Below are 22070 nucleotides of genomic sequence, written 5' to 3'. Positions count from 1 at the left end.
GTTAAAGTTAAAGGAATACTCGGCTCAATAGAGCTCTGACTCTTTGTCAGCCTGGCTACAGTGCTGAAAAGAAACCTGGGGTTGTTCTTATTTTCTTCAATTAGTGATGAGTAGTAAGATGTCCTAGCTTTACGGAGGGCTTTTTTATAGAGCAACAGACTCTTTTTCCAGGCTAAGTAAAGATCTTCTAAATTAGTGAGATGCCATTTCCTCTCCAGCGTACGGGTTATTCTAAGCTGCGAGTTTGTGAGTTATACCACGGAGTCAGGCACTTCTGATTAAAGGCTCTCTTTTTCAGAGGAGCTACAGCATCCAAAGTTGTCTTCAATGAGGATGTAAAACTATTGACGAGATACTCTATCTCACTCACAGAGTTTAGGTAGCTACTCTGCACTGTGTTGGTATATGGCATTAGAGAACATAAAGAAGGAATCATATCCTTAAACTTAGTTACAGCGCTTTCTGAAAGACTTCTAGTGTAATGAAACTTCTTCCCCACTGCTGGGTAGTCCATCAGAGTAAATGTAAATGTTATTAAAAAATGATCAGACAGAAGGGAGTTTTCAGGGAATACTGTTAAGTCTTCAATTTCCATACCATAAGTCAGAACAAGATAGATATGATTAAAGTGGTTGGTGGACTCATTTACATTTTGAGCAAAACCAATTGAGTCTAATAATAGATTAAATGTGTTGTGAAAGTGTAGTGACATGGACCCACAACAGGGGGCAATAGAAGAAGTCAAATATGAACACTTTACTGTTGTGAATGCCACAACTACACACAGCAGATTATAGAATGAATATAGAGTCAATCAATCAAGGTGTCGTGTGGGCAGGCTCGACGATAGGAGACGTCCGTCTGGAAAAGAACCGGAACCACATGATTTCCTCCGCCACCGAACCAGGAGAATACTGGAGCCGCCAAGTTCCGAGTCCCCCAGGTGGCCACCGTCTCCGCATGTCAGATCTGGTACTGCTGGCGAAGAGCAAAAACAGTCAGGTGTGGGTGTGTGTACACCCCGTAACAAGTATGGTGGTTATTCCACCTCCACCTCTCATCTACACTCGTGCAGCTACTGTCAATCACTTAACTGGCGGGATGCAGAGCGGAGCAGTCGCGGCATACGCCGGTTCTTCAGGAAAACAGCTGCAACAACGTATTCACTGAAACGTTAGTAACACTCAGGCTGAGAACGTTACCTCCTTGGTAGAACGATATCTCGGCGACGTGGTGGAGGTGTCGTCCTGCTGCTTTTATTAGGGGTGAGGAGCAGATGATTGGTGACAGCTGTCATAGCCGATGAGTGACAGCTGTCACCCCGGCCGCTCTTGTGGGGCGGCAGCGCCCTCTCGTGCCTGAAGCCCGCACTTCAGGCAGGGCGCCCTCTGGTGGTGGGCCAGCAGTACCTCCTCTTCTGGCGGCCCACACAACAGGACCCCCCCCCTCAACGGGCGCCTCCTGGCGCCCGACCAGGCTTGTCCGGGTGGCGACGGTAAAAATCAGCCAGGAGGGCCGGGTCCAGGATGAAGCTCCTCTTCACCCAGGAGCATTCTTCGGGTCCATACCCCTCCCAGTCCACCAAATACTGGAAACCCCGGCCCATTCGACGGATGTCCAGGAGCCGGCGCACTGTCCAAGCCGGCTCCCCGTCGATGATACGAGGAGGAGGAGGCGCCGGGCCGGGTGTACAGAGGGGTGAGGTGTGATGTGGTTTAAGTCTCGACACGTGAAACACCGGATGGATCCGCAGTGAAGCCGGGAGTTGGAGCCTCACTGCGGCGGGACTGAGGATCTTATAGGGCCCAATGTACCGGTCCTTGAGTTTGGGGGAATCGACCTGGAGGGGGATATCCCTCGTAGATAGCCACACCTCCTGCCCGGGCTGATATGCGGGGGCCGGGGACCGTCTGCGGTCTGCATGGGTCTTCGCCCTCGTCCAGGCCCTCAACAAGGCCGAACCTCTCCCTCCACCACAGGAAACAAAGGGGGCTGGTTCCACAGACACACCTCGAATGGGGAGAGGCCGGTGGCAGAGGACACTTGGCTGTTAGGCGCATACTCGATCCAGGCCAGGTGTTCACTCCAAGCCGTCGGGTGTGCGGATGTCGTACAGCGCAGGGCCTGCTCCAGCTCTTGGTTAGCCCGTTCTGCCCTTTCCGTTGGTCTGTGGGTGATACCCAGACGAGAGGCTCACGGTGGCCCCCAGCTCCCAGCAGAAACTCCTCCAAACCTGCGAGGAAAACTGGGGACCACGATCTGAGACGATGTCTGTTGGTATCCCATGCAGACGTACGACATGGTGGACCAGGAGGTCCGCTGTCTCCTGGGCCGACGGGAGCTTCGGGAGGGCCACGAAGTGGGCCACCTTGGAGAACCGGTCCACTATCGTGAAGATGGTGGTGTACCCCCGGGACGGCGGGAGGCCCGTGACGAAATCCAGACTGATGTGGGACCGGGGAGATGAGGCACAGGAAGCGGCTGAAGGAGTCCCTGTGCCTTTTGGTGGTCCGCCTTGCCCCTGGCGCAGGTGGTGCAGGCCTGGATGTATTCCCGGACGTCAGCCTCCAGGGACGCCCACCAGAAGCGCTGCAGGACCACTGCCACGGTCCTTCGCACCCCTGGGTGGCAGGAGAGCTTGGAACCGTGACAGAAGTCCAGGACGGCAGCCCTGGCCTCTGGTGGGACGTACAGTTTGTTCTTTGGCCCTGTTCCGGGGTCCGGGCTCCGTGCCAGGGCCTCCCGGACAGTCTTCTCCACGTCCCAGGTAAGGGTGGCCACGATAGCGGACTCCAGTACGATGGGCTCCGGTGGATCCGACAGCTCGGTTTTGACGTCATTTTCATGCACCTGGGACAAGGCATCCGACCTCTGGTTCTTGGTCTCGGGGTGGTAGGTGATCCGGAAGTCAAAACGGCCGAAGAACAGTGACCAGCGGGCTTACCTGGGGTTCAGCCGCCTGGCGGTCCTGATATACTCCAGGTTCCGGTGGTCAGTAAAAACCGTGAATGGCACTGACGCTCCCTCCAACAGATGTCTCCACTCCTCAAGAGCCTCTTTCACCGCAAGGAGTTCTCAATAGCCCACGTCATAGTTCCGTTCTGCTGGGGTCAACCTGCAGGAAAAATAGGCACACGGGTGAAGAACCTTATCATTCTCTCCGCTCTGGGATAGCACGGCTCCTATCCCTGAGTCAGAGGTGTCCACTTCAACCACAAACTGGCGACTGGGATTGGGCTGCACCAAAACGGGTGCAGTCGAGAAGCGCTGTTTCAACTCCCTGAACGCGGCATCGCACCGATCCGACCAGGTGAAGGGAATCTTTGGTGAGGTCAGGGCTGTCAGGGGGCTAACTACCTGACTATAGCCCTTAATGAACCTCCTGTAAAAATTTGCGAAGCTGAGGAACTGTTGCAGCTTCCTACGGCTCGTAGGTTGGGGCCAGTCTCTCACCGCCGTGACCTTGGCCGGATCCGGGGCGACGAAGTTGGAGGAGATGATAAACCCCAGGAAGGACAAAGAGGTGCGGTGAAACTCACACTTCTCGCCCTTCACAAACAGCCAGTTCTCCAACAACCGCTGCAGGACCTGACGTACATGTCGGACATGAGTCTCAGGGTCCGGAGAAAAAATGAGTATATCGTCCAGATATATGAAGACGAATCGGTGCAGGAAGTCCCGCAAGACGTCATTTACCAAAGCTTGGAACGTCGCGGGGGCGTTAGTGAGGCCGAACGGCATGACCAGGTACTCAAAATGACCTAACGGGGTGGTGAATGCCGTCTTCCACTCGTCTACCTTCCGGACCCAAACCAGGTGATATGCGTTCCTAAGATCCAGCTTTGTGAATATTTTGGCTCCATGCAGGGGGGTGAACACTGAATCTAACAAAGGCAACGGGTATCGGTTGCGAACCGTGATCTCGTTCAGCCCCCGATAATCAATGCATGGACAAAGACCGCCATCTTTCTTGCCCACAAAAAAGAAACCCGCTCCCATCGGGGAGGTGGAGTTCTGGATCAGCCCGGCAGCTAAGGAGTCCCGGATGTAGGTCTCCATCGATTCGCGCTCAGGTCGTGAGAGGTTGTACAGCCTGCTGGACGGGAACTCCACGCCTGGAAACAAATCGATGGCACAATCGTACGGACGGTGCAGGGGAAGGGTGAGTGCCAGATCCTTGCTGAAAACATCAGCAAGATCGTGGTACTCAACCGGCACCGCCGACAGATTGGGAGGGACTTTGACCTGCTCCTTAGCCTGGGAACCGGGAGGAACCGAGGATCCCAAACACACCCGATGGCAGGTCTCGCTCCACTGAACCACCACCCCCCGGACGGCCAATCAATCCGGGGATTGTGTTTTAACATCCATGGGAACCCCAGAATCACACGGGAGGTAGAGGGAGTCACAAAAAACTCTATCTCCTCCCGATGATTCCCTGACACCACCAGAATTACTGGTAGTGTCTTGTGTGTGATTAAAGGGAGTAGGGTGCCATCCAGTGCTTGCACCTGCAATGGCGAAGGAAGCGCCACCAGAGGGAGCCCTACCTCTCTGGCCCATCTGCTGTCTAGCAGATTCCCTTCTGACCCTGTGTCTACCAGTGCTGGGGCCTGAAGAGTTAAATCCCCGCTAAGGATTGTAACTGGGAGTCATGTGGAAATGTGTGTGTCCCACGTGAATGTCTTGGCCCACCCTAAGCCCAGTTTCTAGGGGCGGGCGTTGGTGTTTAACCATTCGGGGTAGTCTCTCAATTGATGCTCAATTGAGCCGCAGACAAAGCACGCCCCGCGGGGGAGCCTCCTCTGTCTATTCAGTGGTCTGAATGTGGCCCTGCTCGTGTCCAGGGGTCAGCAGGGGGAGCTGTAGCCACACGGAGCATAGAGGCCGTGGAGCGTGGGAAGGGCGGACCTTTTTCGGACCCGGAAGGAAGAGGGACGACGCGTGCCCGGCCACGCCCGTCTCGTTCCCGACGGCGTTCCTCCAACCGATTGTCTAACCATATAACGAGGTCGATAAGCCCATCTAATTCCCGCGGTTCGTCCTTGGCCACCAGGTGCTCCTTCAGGACCGACGACAGTCTGTTTACGAAGGCGGCGCGGAGCGCAGCGTTATTCCAGCCGGACCTCGCAGCCGCAATGCGGAAGTCGACTGCATAAGCGACTGCGCTCCGGCGTCCCTGTCTCATTGACAGCAGCACAGTTGAAGTGGTCTCTCCCCTGTTAGGGTGGTCAAACACGGTTTTGAACTCCCTCACAAACCCAGTGTACGTATGAAGGAGCCGTGAATTTTGCTCCCAAAGCGCCGTAGCCCAATCGCGTGCCTCTCCTCGAAGCAAATTAATCACATAAGCTACTTTACTAGCATCAGACACGTACATGACCGGACGTTGTGCAAAGACGAGCGAACACTGCATAAGAAAGTCCGCGCACATCTCCACACAACCTCTGTACGGCTCTGGGGGGCTTATGTATGCTTCAGGGGATGGTGGGAGGGGTCGTTGAACGACCAGTGGAACGTTTATATCCTGCACAGGGTCGGCAGGAGAAGGAGCTGCAGCAGCGCCCTGAACGCTCGCTGCCACCTGTGCGGAGAGAGCCTCCACCCTGTGGTTCAGGAGGATGTTTTGCTCGGTCATCTGATCCAACTGAGCAGTAAAGGCGGTGAGGATGTGCTGCAACTCACCAATCACGCCTCCTGCAGACGCCTGTGCACCTTGCTCTCCCACTGGCTGTTCAACTGCTGGGCGACGCCCCTCGGAGTCCATGACGCTGGCCGAGATATCCTGTTGTGAAAGTGTAGTGACACGGACCCACAACAGGGGGCGCAAATGAACGGACAATAGAAGAAGTCAGATATGAACACTTTACTGTTGTGAATGCCACAACTACACACAGCAGATTACAGAATGAATACAGAGTCAATCAATCAAGGTGTCGTGTGGGCAGGCTCGACGATAGGAGACGTCTGTCTGGAGAAGAACCGGAACCACACGATTTCCTCCGCCACCGAACCAGGAGAATACTGGAGCCGCCAAGTTCCGAGTCCCCCAGGTGGCCACCGTCTCTGCATGTCAGATCTGGTACTGCTGGCGAAGAGCAAAAACAGTCAGGTGTGGGTGTGTGTACACCCCGTAACAAGTATGGTGGTTATTCCACCTCCACCTCTCATCTACACTCGTGCAGCTACTGTCAATCACTTAACTGGCGGGATGCAGAGCGGAGCAGTTGCGGCATACGCCGGTTCTTCAGGAAAACAGCTGCAACAACGTATTCACTGAAACAACGTTAGTAACACTCAGGCTGAGAACGTTACCTCCTTGGTAGAACGATATCTCGGCGACGTGGTGGAGGTGTCGTCCTGCTTTTATTAGGGGTGAGGAGCAGATGATTGGTGACAGCTGTCATAGCCGATGAGTGACAGCTGTCACCCCGGCCGCTCTTGTGGGGCGGCAGCGCCCTCTCGTGCCTGAAGCCCGCACTTCAGGCAGGGCGCCCTCTGGTGGTGGGCCAGCAGTACCTCCTCTTCTGGCGGCCCACACAACAAAATGCAGTATTGAGGCTGTCATTCTCAGCATCTGTGTGGATGTTAAAATCGCCCACTATAATTATCTTATAGTATCTTAAGTATTATCATACTTATGTACATGTCATTTCTTAGTTTTTTTAATCTTTAATAAATTTGCAAAAATTTCAAAAAACCTTTTTCATGCTGTCATTATGGGGTATTGTGAGTAGAATTTTCAGGGAAAATTTTAATTTACTCCATTTTCCGGATGCACTGTAAATGTAGCCTGTTTACTAATTATGACCGGGTGAGCTTAGAAGGGCAGGGTTATGACATCATCATTTCAGAAAAGTTCTGTACATTCAGTGTCTTTGTTCTGACGTGACCAAATCAAGTATGTTTTTGAAATATTTGTCCAAACCCCTCAGGCCTGGGCCGCATATCCACGCTTTAGTGTCAGTGTCCTTGTCAAAAGTCATTTATATTTTAAGATTTTAGCATTAATACAGAAAAGTACATTAAGACTTTATAGCAGCATGTGCTGCCTTCAAGACATGTGTTCCAGGGAGATCCATGCATGTTTTAATCAAGATACTGCAAAACCACATTCTGCACGTTACAAAGGCATGGCTGCAGGAGAAGCGGGGACAGGTACTGGACTGGCCTGCCTGCTGTCCTGACCTGTGCCTAACAGAGAGTGTGTGGAGAATTTAGAAAGGTAAAATGCAACAAAGACGACCCCGTACTGTTGGACACCTTAAGACATGTTTGCAGCAATAATGGGACAAAATAAATCTGAAATGCTTCATCACTTAATGTCCTCAACGCCAAAACGTCTTAAGTGTTGTGAGACAGAACGGCAACATTACAAAGTGGCAAATGGTGTAGTGTCCCAACTCTTTTTGGGAATGCACTTAAGTCCTGAAATGCAGAAATGGATGAATATTGACCAGAAAAATCATGAAATATCTTTGGTCCACACTGTCTGAAAAAGAAAAAAAGAATTTAGAAATAATACTACAAACACACTTTTACTCACAATTTCAGTAAATTAACAAATTAAGTCCCAAAGCTTATATTAAAGCGCAGGGGTGCCCATGTTCGGTCCTCGAGATCTACCTTCCTGACACTCTTAGTTGTCTCCCTGCTCCAACACACCTGAATCCAATGAAAGGCTGATTAAAAGCCTGCTAACAAATCTTTCATTGGATTCAGGTGTGTTGGAGCAGGGAGACAACTAAGTGTCAGGAAGGTAGATCTCGAGGACCGAACTTGGGCACCCCTGTTACAGCGATTAATGTGAAGAAATGTAGTGACTGTACAGAATGCAGGGTTTAACACGTAGGCAAGCCGCTGCCTCGGGCTGCAGGAATTAAAAACATTCCAGACGCACAAGCAGGCTTTAGAACACCGACAAAGTTATCTGGCTGTTAGCATGCTAACAAAGCAGGTCACTTCAGGTCAATGCTGACATGAGAAATCTCAATACAATGAAGAAAAAAGTCCTTTCCAAAAGTCCATAATCACAACAATAATTATTAATAACAATGATGTTTATTTATATCATACTTTTCTAAAAACACAAACATGGAATGTGATTTAAAGCAGATACAAACTAACCAAAACCTTTTTTCCTCTCCTTTCTTCATATTTATGTTCCAACTCAGGATAAAACCTTTCAACATGAAGGGTTTTGATTCTGAGGAGAAACCTGAGCGATGCTCTTGGTCTGCATGGACTCTGCACCTTTGGAAAAGAGGGTTTTTTTTATGATTATATGTTATGATTAATAGTTAAGAAGTACCAACTGATGCCACAGTAGAACTCTGAGCCTAAGGGCCCTGCCCGACTGGCGTTTAGGAGAATTCACGTATGGATTGCGCACAAAATTGGTCCATATTCGCCAAACATCCGCAATATCCATGTAACATGCCTGTATGAGTCGGCCGTCATCCGAACACGCCCGTGATCATCCGCAGAGGCACGCATGTCCGCAACCAGGATTTTTGAGTAGCTCAAAAATCTGGATGCGGATAACATCTGCCTTACATACTCCATATATACTCAATTCATACACAATACATACTCGCTCTATGCGCTGTATATCTGCCATTAACCGCTGATATCCGCAACTGACGGGGATTTGCGGCTTGGCAGCGGACTGGGACAGTGTGTAAAACAGATATATATCGTGCCCATCATGTCCACATCACAAACTAAAATATGTTGTAGCGAATGCATACAGAATGGCCATGAATAAAGCGTTTTTATTACATCTGCTTTGCAGCTGAATTGCGGACAATCTGTGAATGCATAACAAACATGTCACGTAAACCCAAAGTACTATATGTGGCAGAAAGTGACATACCTGCCAGTCAGTGACAGTCCGGCTGTGTAGATCCACAAAGACGTAATAGCTTCTGCAATCCAGGACTTTTATTTAACACCAACAAAAGGAAGAGTTGCTGTTTAGCCACAACTCACGATGAAGTCTGTTTTCTGTGACACTCTCAAAAAAAAAAAAAAACACTGTCTCACACCCTGAGCGCCTTCCCCCCTCCTGCTCCCCAAACTCATGAACAGTTAACCCTCGCATGACAACATGAACATTAACTCTGTGATCAACTTGTCCAAGTCCAGCACTTGCTCCAGAGGCTGTACTGTTGGTGTGAATAGTGATGCCGAAAGGAGCGAGTGCGCTTATTTTATGACCTGAATGCAGATGCCGTGCACGTGCAGCACGTGCAGCACGTGCAACACGTGCGCGATGCATTCGTAATACACCCGTAATACTGCCGTGATAATCTCAATGTGTCGGATCTGTTTCCTCAATACATGCGTTATATAACCGTGATTGTTCATCATATATTCACTATATATTATTAATATATCCGTAACTCATACTGGCACATTTGTCATTTTTGGCCATTTTCGTTGCGGACGACAACGAATGCCCGTAATTTGTGTACTCAGTTCATGCACAATTAATCCTCTCCCCAGTGGGACAGGGCCCTAAGTTCAAGAAAACGCCTCATATCATTTTAGGATGCTACAGTGACATCATAAAGGTGTGGACCAATCAGCATATTCTTGTCACACTGTACCCCCAACAGGCCCAAATCTGAAAACAACTGAAAGACACAGAAAGTCTAAATCCTAAAGCTCCTTAGAGTCAAAATCCTGTTTTCATGTCGCTGCTTCTCAGTTGCCTTTCATAAATTATTGCTGCGGAAATAAGGAGGCAGGCGTTCCGGCAGATCAGCAGATTAAATATTAAACCAGCCTGAGCCGGGGGCGGCGGTCTCACCGTTGCGCTCCAGTAGGTGGGGGTCGGAGTACTTTTTGCCCATGTCAGCAAAGGAGCGGACCAGCGGGATGCGGTTACTCAGCTTCTTCTCGTTCTGGTGGTGGTGCCGACGCAGCATGGCCTCCTTCACCTTCTCACGAACCTCCTCCTCCAGCTGCCCCGACAACACCATGGAGTCAATCACCATGTCTGCAGGTGTGACCAGGGGGCAGGACATAGACAAAAGCACCTCAACCAAAGACCAAAGGACCTTTTTTCCCCCTCACAGAATATTTAAAATCATTAAAAAAAAAAAATACATAATACATAATAATACATGAAGTTGGAGGGTCGTGTGGGAACTTAACAACAGCATTCTGTTGTTCCCCTGATGGGGGTGAAGCTGGACCCAGAACCTCCACAATGTGTCTTCAAAACCCCACAAAAGAAAATAAATAAACAAACAACAACAACATTGTCGACAGACCCCAAAAAAGTAATTTTGACCAAATATGGTCAAAGTGACATTATGTAAGTCATTTGTTTGTGCTCAACTAAAACAATTTACCTTTCTGGGGGCCGAAAGGCAGAAGATGAGATTCAACAGGAACGTTCAACTTAAAAACTAAAATAAAAACTCATCGAACAGTTTTTGAGAACATAAGGTTTTTTAGCCCTTCTGGGGGCCTTAATAAGGATTCAAGGATTTTTTTTTATTGTCATATGCACAGAACAGAAGAAAAACTTCCCTGCACAATGAAATGTGGCTACTGCATTTAACCCATCCTATTTGCCAGTAGGAGCAGAGGTCGCCATTAGGCGCCCGGGGACCAGCTCCAGATGTACATCCCTGCCTTGGTCAACAGCAGGGCTGAGCAAACCAACACCGACCCATAACAAACAACACACATAACACACAGGCTGGCCCGGTACATAAAACATATATATAAAGCAAAACACGAGGGAAAAGGAGAAGAAAAAAAAAAAACCTCATAGCCGCTGCATTACACAGCAGCAGTGAGGAAAAAAAAAAATCCCATCAGCACAAAAAAAACAGTAATCACAGACAAAACAAGGACACAGGATGACAACCGAGATTTGAAAGGACCAGTTTATCAGAACACTCCGGAAGGCAGCCAGTTTTGACGCCATCAACGGCCTTGTTCGACAGTCTGGGGGGGGGGGGGGGGGGGGGGAGTTAACAGCCCTGCGCAGGCTGAGAAAGTCCTGGACAGTCCACAATCACGTTAGAGCTGGAGAAGCTGAGGGGAGGGGGGAAGACCAGGGAACGAGGCATAAGAGTGTTGTTCTTCTTCTGAGGTATCTTATCACAGTGACCTTGAAGTGCAGCTGTATTGGGGAAGCCAAATGAATAGCCAGATTAACAGACGCCTGAAAGATTCCACAGTTCTGAGAACAGAGTGGCTCCCAATGCATCTGAAATGTAGAAATGTAGAATGTGGTCTTCACAGACGGTCATAGCGGGTTTCCAGGGCTGCGATCTTCCTAGAAATGTTCTCCAATGCGCGGTTAACCCCCGCCGACTGCGCAGCCACTGCCTTCCCAATCGAATCAATCATATAGGGCAGCTTGGAACGACCATAAAGATTCAAAGTCAATGAAAATCTTTGTGTCTGTTGATATTTATTTAAAGAATCTAAATGCGGATTTACAGAAAAAGTCACTGAGCAGGTTTTCAGCAGTAAAGTGAAGAGTGTGAACAAGAAAACCACCTGTTCAGTCAGTCATCTGCCAAATGGCGTTCAAGGATTTATCCTCATAGTCAATGTTTAAGTCTGTAGTTAATCTCGGGTTAATATGTTCATTAGTGATTCAAAGTTTCTCCTATCTATAAAAAGCTCTATGCAAATTTTGCTGGGCAACATACTGCCTCAGAAAATATCACAATAAATGATAATATCAATATTATCACTGATGTCACTTTAAGACCAGTTTATGCCATTGATACAATACTGCATAACAATGCATGTACATCCTTTCAAAGAGCAATGGACTTCTAATTCTCAAGAATAGTCGATGATGGAAGTGAAATGTGAAATAAATAAATAAATAAAATATCCTAAATTAGTGATCCATATTTCCAGAGGGTTGTCTGGGCTAATGACCCCTCAGTGTCTGAAGTAATGGGCCATTTTCTTCATATGATGGGCCCTTCTCAGACATCAACAGGCCTATGCTAAGTGGAATAAAACAATGATTCAAGATTTATCATGTTTTTTAATCTAAAAAAAATTTCCGTATTTTTTTGTTTTTGTTTTGTGACACGAGGGCTGCAACACCACATGGGGGGTCTGGGGAAACCCAAAAAATTTTAAATATTACATGCAATTTGGGGCAATCTGGAGCAATTAACAAGCTAAATGAAGTATATTTCTCAGCACCATTTTATTACTCATTTCAGCCATAAAAATCTTTTTTTTTCCCATATTGGCAAGATGACTGAACTATAATCCACAGTCTGTCACATGGATCAGAATACGGTGTTACTGCTATTTGATGAAACCACATAGTCACAATGGACATTTATCTAAACATTTGATAAACAATGTATGCTTTTAGAACAACTGGTAGTGTCTTAAAATAAACTAAAATAAAATTTAATACAAGTAAAGTTGCATCTACTGTTCATTAAGTCACCAGTATAAGTATAGTTCTCAAGAACACTGATTTGGGTTTAAATTTGATTCTTATAAGGCAGCACAGTCTCGTTTGAACCCCCGTGTGATATCACGGGATTTGACAGCATCCGGGGACAGCCGGCATGAACATGGCAGAGACTAATCCCCGGGTGGAGTGTGGGAGTTTCAGCACAAACCATTCAGCCCGGCTCGGTAAACTTAAAAGCATACTCGCCACCACCTAGAGGATGTGCGGGTTGAAGATGTGCCAGTTTAAAATGGTTTCCGCTGAAACCTCCATCCTCCGAATGGTTTGTGCCGACACTCCCACACGCCGCCCAGGGATTAGTCTCTCCCCACAAACAGCGTCACTTCTAACAGGGAAATGGCATACCGTTTTGTTTTTGGCTGCAATCACTGAAGTAGAAGAAGGGAAGACGATTCAAATGGGAGACGTTGTGTCAGTAAGTGTTAGCCTACTCACCTAACCAGAGTAGCTGTGTTTTCTCGCCTGGACAACTGCCTCGACACGTTTGAGCACCGGATCATAAACAAACCCCAACACATGTCCACTTTCCGGCCGCATTGTCACTTTTTTTGTTGCATTTTCACTTTGTTTGCTGTGTAATTTCCCCAAAAACTCAGAGAAAGTGCAGTGTCTCTGTCCCCGGAAGTAGAGAAATTACGTCATATGCGTCACATTTGACCCCTTTAGCACCCGCCCTCAAACCAGACTGCGTCGTCCAATTCACTTCTATAATTGGGAAACAAAATAACACAGATTTTTCGAACCAGTGCTGATGTCAGCATTTCTGGAATACGCACAACTTACGCGTTGTGCAAAACGACACACCGTTTTTCACATCAACATCTGACTTTTAGAGGGTGTGAATCTTTTATCGGATTTTCCTCTACATGAATATTCACACCCATGTAACAGAAGAACCATAAAATGTAGATTTAGCAAACTAACATATCACGTTTGCATGAAGACCATTTCAAGTAAATTCATCCCAAAGACAGATTTAGATTTGTGTGAAAAAACTTAAAATGTCAACTGACGAGTTCCGTCAAAAACATGATATAATAAAATCAAAGACTTACGAGGCGTGTTAGTTTTTCTGTATAAACGGTTATAAAAAAAAGTCTGTTCACTGTTTTGCTTGAACCAGCCCCATTTGAGTTTATTTCTGATGAACTTTAAACTGTTTCCCTGCAGCAGAACAAAAAATCTGTAGCAGATTATCCAGAATTCCCAGAAAACTTCCATCACAGAGGAGCCACAATTTGAACCAATTCAACTTGAACATGCTGCAGTTTCCATTACTTTGTGTTATATTTCCTGTCATTTGCAGTTATGCATCAGTTACAAATAATGTTTAAGAAGACATTAATATGGGACAGACACAGAATTTGCTCCCGTGCTCAAAGCTTTAATGTGCGTCGGGCACACCAGCACCGTGAGGGCGGAAATGGAAACGCTCCTTTTTCATGATCTGAACTGGATGACATATTGTTATTGGATTTAGTGTGCAGCATGTTTGTTTGTTACTGTGTCCAGTCAGGCTGTGTCCTGTTCTAAGCCGGCGCAGTGAACGCAGCGCGGGCTCTGACCTGCGATCTCCTCGATGCTGCTGGCCTTCATGTCGAGCAGCACGGTGCCGTTCAGGATGCAGGAGCGCAGCTCAAACAGGCTGTGCAGCGACAGCGTGGCCACGTAGGGTTTACTCCACCGCTCTCCTCCGTCCTCCACGTCCTCCTCGAACTTCAGCCACCTGAGGAAGGGGGAGAAGTTTATGCTCACCAAAGAATCTCCAGACGTTCCCACATCATCAAACAGTCATGTGACCAGCTGCTTGCCTGGCGGTCTCCTTCCACTCCTGAAAGTCTCCGTCCTTAAAAGCCAACTCGTCCAACTCTGTGAACAGGTCATGGGGGATGTGCTCCTCATCGTCGTCCTCCGTCCCGAGGATGAACTGGACCCTCTGAGACGGCGTGTCTGTGAAGACCAAAACAAATAACTCATCACCTTCAACTCTAAGTCCAAGCATAGGAGGAGATCGAGTCCAGACAAACCGTAAGACGGAGACTCTCGCCCGTCCTCCCGGTCTGACCGATCCTGCCGCCTCCGGTGGTGTCTGTGTCCTTTGTGACGATGCCGCCGGCGGGTCTCACGGCCCAAAGGGACGTGAACGCCAATATAGACCGCCCTGTGACCTGGAACGAAAGAAACCGCGATTACACAGTCCAGACCGAGACAACCAGGAACCAGAACCCTCTGGTCTCATACAAACAACTTCAACCACAACCACGGAAATACAATAAGACACGGAAGTGACGGCACATAACCACACAAACAAACAATCACTTGAAGTAGGGCGGGTGGACAACAAGCTGAGCAGACTATAAAAGTTACCTGCTTCTATAAAACTGCACCATTAAAAATACAAACGTCATCTCAGGTTTAAATTTATTCATTCAGAATTACAGTCAGTTTGTTAAAATGTTTATGTTCTTGTTTGTCTATTTTCTTTCAGTTTAATGCATAAACTGCATTTTAAGTTGTAAAGCACTTTCAAAATAAATTTCATTTAAAATCAGGAACAGTCTGTTTTATATTTGCAACGGTTCAGGAATGTAATAACGAGAGCAGTAATTCCTTAAGTGTTGTGTGCTGTGGGAAGTGAAGGCACTGCAGCGCCCCCTGCTGGAAAAGTAGGCGCCACAGCATTTCTTGCCAGATGACAAAAGCATAACAATAAAATAAACATATTAAAACATTGCGTATTGTTTTCCTGTTGTCAGTTGCACAAGTTTTGAGAATAATAATCAAAATAAGCTAAAGAATAAAATAAAATATAAAATAAGCTTCGACACGTTGATAACGTGCAACCCAGTCTCACGCTTTCTTTTTCGTGCTCCCACCATGAAAATGTGGCACTTTTCGTGATGATATCACAAACCAACACATTTGTTTATTTTTCATGATGCCACCACGAGATGGCATGTAATGCATGTCTGCATGTCATAAAGGAAATACAAAACATTTTATGCCATTTAAATAGGGTGTGTAGCCTTTTTGGATGTGTTCTTTTGGACTTGGTGGGACGCCCGCTACACCACCCCAACACAAACCCTCCTCCCAAAGCCACGGGCCCCCAGAGCACTAACCTAAGGTGCCCTGACACCTGTACAACTTTGATCTGTGCACTTGCACGCACATTTCTATGACGATCCCACCCACTGTGTTCCCAACTGGATGCCGTTGCTTTGTTCCACTGACTGCCAGGCGTTGTGCGCTGGATGGTGCGTATATAAAATAATTATTTTGTTGCAGATTAATAATTTTCTGCTGGAGTTGGCTGTTGAAAACGCCTCTAATTGGAATCACAGCGGACCACTCCAGCAGCAGCTTTCCCTCTCTTGCATGCACGCGCTGAACGAGGTGGAGAAAGCATTTGGAACCGTCTTAAAATGTAAATATTTGTCATGTTTATATTGTCATGGCTTAGTAAAACAGTTGCATGTTCTTTCCTTCTTATGAGTAGCTGTAAAAGAATGCTTATGAGAGATTTAACATTTTGTTATAATCATTCAGATGAGCTGCGCTCTAATGCTGTGCACTGATGCAACCACTCGCAGTCACACAAAGTGTTTTTGACATGTTTGCACAATATTCACTTGAAGTTCACATCATTATTGCGTGATGGAGATTTTGAACATTTTGAACATTTGAACATCTCAAAATTTTCTTTGCACAATGAGTTTGTCACGAGTTTTCATGCACTGCAGAGTGTGTGCAAGTGTGCAGATAAACTCGTGCAAGTGTCAGGGGGCCTTTATTTTAAAGCGCCCCCTGCAGTCTTCAGGTGGGGAGTGGCTACTTGAGAGGTGAGAGAGTCAGCAGGTCCTTTTGTTGTTGATCCTGGTGTGGAGGTGAGTGCTGACATCAGACAGAGTGTGTGTGTGTGTGTGTGTGTGTGTGTGTGTGTGTGTGTGTGTGTGTGTGTGTGTGTGTGTGTGTGTGTGTGTGTGTGTGTGTGTGTGTGTGTGTGTGTGTGTGTGTGTGTGTGTGTGTGTGTGTGCGTGTGTGTGCCTCTTCACTGTGAAGCACTCTGAGTGTCTGCATCAGTTGAAAAGTGCGCGATCGGACACGCAGAGCTGTGTAAAAGCTTTGAAGACCTGAGCCCCTCGCGGTCAGAGACACAGGTTCGGTTTGTCACTCTGAGTGTGAATGCAGACGACGGACTCACTCTCCAGTTCTTCCCTCTCAAAGTTTGTGTAGAGGGTGGAGCTGGTTTTTCCCCGGTCCAGCACCGCCTCGTCATCGTTACCCTGCAAACACACCAAATACACACTATTAAATGCAGCTCAGATTCACAGGACGTGTGACACCAGCATCTCCGGACCAGACTGTCCTGGGACGGATTCCTGTCAGCAGTCTGGGTGGGAGTGGGTCCTGCAGCCAGACAGGTGATAAATGTGGAGAGCTGCTGTGTGTTTGTAGAGCATCACACTGACACACAGGTTACTGACACTGCAGCGCCGCCGCCGCCAAGCAAAACATAACAACAAATATTTATCTGTATGAAAATCATTTCTCTGTGCGGGACTACAAAGTGCTGATCTCTAAATCCATGAGAATAAACACTGAAACCACCTTCAGTCAGGCTGAGTTCAGCTGAGATTCACTGACGGTCGCTGCGGCAGAAAAACGCTCACGGCTGGATCATCCAACTTGGAATCAATCAGTACTTTAACAACCCTGTCAATCAGACAGAAGAACACTGCAGATTCAGTGAAACGCCAACATCAACAAGTCAGTGACCAAAGGGTGCTGAATACTTCCTTTTGTTTTAAATGGTTAATTTTGTCCTCATCGGTTTTCTGTAACTATTGCTGTGTCTCTAGTGTTGGCATCTTGGTGGGTATCACAAAAGAGTTTGAACCTCAGTGTCACTTGCCGTGGACGAAGCAGAGAGGTGAGGGAAGCCACCAGCTCTACAAGCTGACCAGCTCCAGTGATCGTGGCTGCAGAAATGTTTTTCTTTTGCTTCAATCAGAAAATAAAGGTTCTGCAGATATGTGCAAAATATCACTGTGATTGTGCAGTAAAAGTAAAAAAATCTGATATCATGCCAAGCTCAATTATTTTTCTTTTGTTTAAAAAAAATCATAATAATAAAACAATATATATTTTTCAGATTATAACTTGCACCTCTTTTCTGTATTATCAGATGGTTAATTTGGGGTTTTTGTGCGTTGTTGCTGTCTAAGTGTTATTTTTGCAGTTTAATCTAATTTAATCTAATTTTGTTATTGGAGTTTAACTGTGGTCTGCTGGGCTGTGGAAGTTCTGAGAGGGTCAGGAAGAGACTCAACAGATTAGTCAGAACGGCTGGCTCTGTCCTGGAATGCACTATGGACCCCACAGAGGTGGTGGGTGAGAGGAGGATGTTAGCTAAGCTGACACGACATTAATTACTTAAATGAGACTGTGGGAGCCTTAAAGAGCTCCTTCAGTAATAAATTTCTGCACCCTCAGTGCAAAAACACAGCGCCTCTGCAGGCCATTTATTCCAACTGCAGTCAAACTGTATAATACCTCAAAATGTTCAGGCTGAAACGATTACTCGAATAACTCGATGACAAAAAATGATGGAGGCAAATTCTGTGCCTTGAAGCTTCATTTAAACGTTGTAGTACATATGCCAGGCCTGCGTGTGGTGCTGTAACATCCCCAGAAAAACAGCAGAAGAAGACTAGAGCATGGGCTCAGGACATGTAACAGCTAATAATTTAGCCCTTAAAGCTACCACTTTCCAACGGGACACAGAGCAAAATAAAGCCTTTTAAGAGAAAGAGGGTCCACACTGATCTAGACTGATCTGAAATAGACTTACTTCGCATTTAAAGCAAAGCAGTGTGTTTGTCTATTATTAAAAAGCACAGTCTGCTCGACGTGGTGAGTGACTATTGACCCGACGGCCGGTGTTCTGCGTTGTGCGTGGCACCTCCGCTCAGTGTTGCCAGACAGGAAATATGCAACTATCGTACCAAAACCTCAAAATTATGGTATTTTGGGAGAAATTATCGTACACAAACAAAACGCATACAATGTAGCTATTTTAGCATTTTTTTTAATTTCCAAAGAATTTTATGTCACATTTTTAAACAGTAATTCACAATATCCCTATAGTAATGGGGAAACTATGGCACAAAAAGAGCACAAATGCACAAGCAAATGCACTACCAGACTAGAAAGATTTTTTTTTTTCTGTGAAGGGACACAAACATGTATTACCAGACTAGAAAGAGTTGAACATGTGTAGTGATGGTGACGGGGGTGGGCTAAGCTACATATGTGCACATGTGCAGCCAAAACAGTCTACATTACAGGTCAATTGTCTCGGGCCCAGGGAGGGAGGGGCAGGGCCGAGAATTGGGAACTCATTACTTTGTATGGAGAGGGGGCAGGCTTTCAAATGACTTTGTCCCCGGGCCGGCCAAAGCTAGCAGCACCCCTGTGTGTGGTGTGTCTTTGATGCCGCCTGAGTGCAACACCTGCAAAATGATTCTGTCAGAGAGAGATGCGTGTTTGGGCAACCAACTGAAATTATCGTATATTTTGGATTTTTTCCCATTATTGATCATACATCGTACAGAGGGCAAAACTATCGTACATATACGATAATTATCGTACATCTGGCAACACTACCTCATCTCGACAGATAAGTCTGTCGAGATGAGGTGCGTCGTAGAAATGAGGTGCGTCGCGTAACTGCATATGTGTGCACTGAAAAAATTACTTGACAAAGTTCGCTTATTTTGATGGGCAAGTAAATGTATGAATTGTTCATCCGAACGTAGTAATGTATAAAATCTACTCATTATAAAACAATAAGTATTTTTAACCTGGAGTTACCTTATTTCGACAGGCAAAATATACATATACATACATTTATGCTCCTAATGTAAAATACAGAAATTAAATAATTAAAAAAAATTATTAATAAAAAAAAAACTTTGACGGAAGAAACAACAAAAAAAAACAAAATGCGCATGCGTAGCGTGACGCACCTCATCTCGACGGGACACTGGGTACCCACAGTCGAAGCCGGCTGCTGTTCAGACTTGCACTAAGTGTTTCGCTTTTTCTGGGCAACACACAATGCTTCACAAACACGGTAACTTAAAAAACAGTAACTGCGAGGCTTGCATGTTCAACCTTCTGAAATGCATCTGCTGAATTGCAGAGGAACAGGGATAAAAATAATAATAATAATAAAATTTAAAAAAAAAATCACATAGAGATCCAGTCCACCAACCTTAAAAAAAAAAAACTCAAAATGGTTACATTTTACAATTTGGGGGGGGAAAAAAAACTGAACAGAAAGCCACATCCCATCGCCATTTCAGCAAAATGTCAAGACTTTGGCACAGGGACATTATGCCACTGCTTAGGGAGAGCCCTGTGGACTATTGATGTTGTTTAAAAACATAGAAGTACTTTTTATCCGATTACTCGATTAACCGCCAGAATAACTGATAGAATACTCAACAAAAATATGAACGCAACACTTTTGTTTTTTGTTCATATTTTTCGTGCGCTGAACTCAAAGATCTAAAACATTTTTAATATACACAAAAGACCTGTTTCTCTCAAATATTGTTGACAAATCTGTCTAAATGTGTGTTAGTGAGCACTTCTCCTATGGTGAGATAAGGTGGCATATCAAGATGCTGATTAGACAGCATGACTATTGCACAGGTGTGCCACAGGCTGGTTGGACTAGTCCTCCACGCTCTCTCTTGCCCGATGTGGCAACTTAATTTTCAAGCACGTTTAGAAGAAAATCTGGCCAAAGACCAATGCATTTCAGTGATGTTCGTGTGACAGCAGCAGTGTTTTTTGATTATCTAAACCCGTGGACGTTCCCCCCTCACCTCGTCTCATATGTGGTGTCATTGCAATAAGCGGCACAGGCAGCTCAGCAATCAGCACCAATGTTTTAAAAGAACATAATTGTTGTGAAAGTGTCGTGACACGGACCCACAACAGGGGGCGTTAATGAATGGACAATGGATAAGCCAAAAAGTAATAATTTAATGTTGTGAATCACACAACGATGTACAGACAATAACAATATAGTGACTGTCAATCATACACCAGGTGACGTGTGGGCAGGCTCGACGATAGAAGACGCCTGGCGAGAGAAAAGCCGGATCCACACAGCTTCCACCGCCAACGGAGCTGAAGAACACCGGAGCCGCCAAGCCCTGCGCCCCAGGTGGCCGCTGTCTTCAGCAGTCTGACCCGGTACTGCTGGCAGAGAACAGAGACAGTCCAGATGAGTGTGAGGTCGCACACTCAGTAATCCCACAGTCTGTATTCAGTAAAGGAGGGAGAACCTCCACCTCCAATCACACACTCGTGCAGCTCCTGAGATAACCACTTATCTGGGTGGGGTGTGAGGCGAAGCCATCGCAGTCCACACCAAACGCCAACTCCACAGACAGGGTATCCGTCCCAGGAAAACGGCTGCAAAAAGAGATCAGACTAATACTCGAATTTTAAGTCAGCAGAGAAAATTACCTGACTGGTAGTTGATTTCTCGGCGGGGAGGTGGAGTTGCAGTCCGGCCTTTATGGTGGTGGTGATGAGTAGTGGATGAGTGACAGCTGGTACGGATGATGAGTGACAGCTGTCACTCCTGGTCGCTCCGACACCCTCTCGTGCTTGAAGCCCGCACTTCAAGCAGGGCGCCATCTTGTGGTGGTGGGCCAGCAGTACCTCCTCTTCAGCGGCCCACACAACAGGACCCCCCCCTCAACGGGTGCCTCCTGGCGCCCGACCAGGCTTGTCCGGGTGACGGGTGTAGAAGTCGGCTAGGAGGGCCGGGTACAGGATGAAGCTCCTCTTCACCCAGGAGCGCTCTTCGGGGCCATAACCCTTCCAGTCCACCAGATACTGGAACCCCCGGCCCTTTCGACGGACGTCCAGGAGCCGGCGTACGGTCCACGCGGGCTCCCCGTCAATGATCCGGGCAGGAGGCGGCGCTGGTCCCGGGGCACACAGTGGTGAGGTATGGCAGGGCTTGAGTCTTGACACATGAAACACGGGGTGTATCCGCAGTGAAGCTGGCAGCGGACTGAGGACTTTGAGTATGGGAAATGGTCCGATGTACCTGTCCTTTAGTTTGTGGGATTCCACCTGCAGGGGGATGTCCTTAGTGGATAGCCAGACCTCCTGCCCGGGCTGGTATGCAGGGGCCGGGGAACGCCGGCGGTCTGCATGGGCCTTAGCCCTCGTCCGGGCTCAGCAGGGCAGAGCGGGCGGTACGCCACACCCGACGGCACTTCCTCAGATGGGCCTGGACCGAGGGCACCCTGACCTCTCCCTCCACCAGTGGAAACAATGGGGGCTGGTACCCCAAACACACCTCAAACGGGGAGAGGCCGGTGGCAGATGAGACTTGGCTATTATGAGCGTACTCGATCCAGGCCAGATGGTCACTCCAGGCCGTCGGGTGCGTGGAGGTCACGCAGCGGAGGGCCTGCTCCAGTTCCTGGTTAGTCCGCTCTGCCTGCCCGTTCATCTGGGGGTGGTACCCAGACGAGAGACTGACGGTGGCCCC

The 22070-nt window shown here is 47.4% G+C and overlaps 1 protein-coding gene across 3 annotated transcripts in view; it reads right to left on the bottom strand.

Annotated features, from left to right (window-relative positions):
• Positions 1-22070, bottom strand: part of LOC117513559 (sodium bicarbonate cotransporter 3-like) — a 118743-nt gene that overhangs the window by 62784 nt on the left and 33889 nt on the right. For all 3 annotated transcript variants that reach the window (XR_004561635.1, XM_034173718.1, XM_034173717.1), the window contains exons 2-6: positions 16686-16767; positions 14509-14649; positions 14293-14431; positions 14047-14207; positions 9815-10003 (exon numbers count right to left, since the gene is read on the bottom strand). Coding sequence is in view for 2 of the 3 variants with exons in the window: in XM_034173718.1 (XP_034029609.1) it covers positions 9815-10003; positions 14047-14207; positions 14293-14431; positions 14509-14649; positions 16686-16767 (712 nt within the window). In the remaining variant the exon portion in view is untranslated. The remainder of the gene's footprint in view (positions 1-9814; positions 10004-14046; positions 14208-14292; positions 14432-14508; positions 14650-16685; positions 16768-22070) is intronic.

Source organism: Thalassophryne amazonica, chromosome 7 (genome assembly GCF_902500255.1).
Source record: "Thalassophryne amazonica chromosome 7, fThaAma1.1, whole genome shotgun sequence".
NCBI classification, from domain to species: domain Eukaryota; kingdom Metazoa; phylum Chordata; class Actinopteri; order Batrachoidiformes; family Batrachoididae; genus Thalassophryne; species Thalassophryne amazonica.
This window is presented reverse-complemented; position numbering and strand designations above follow the sequence as displayed.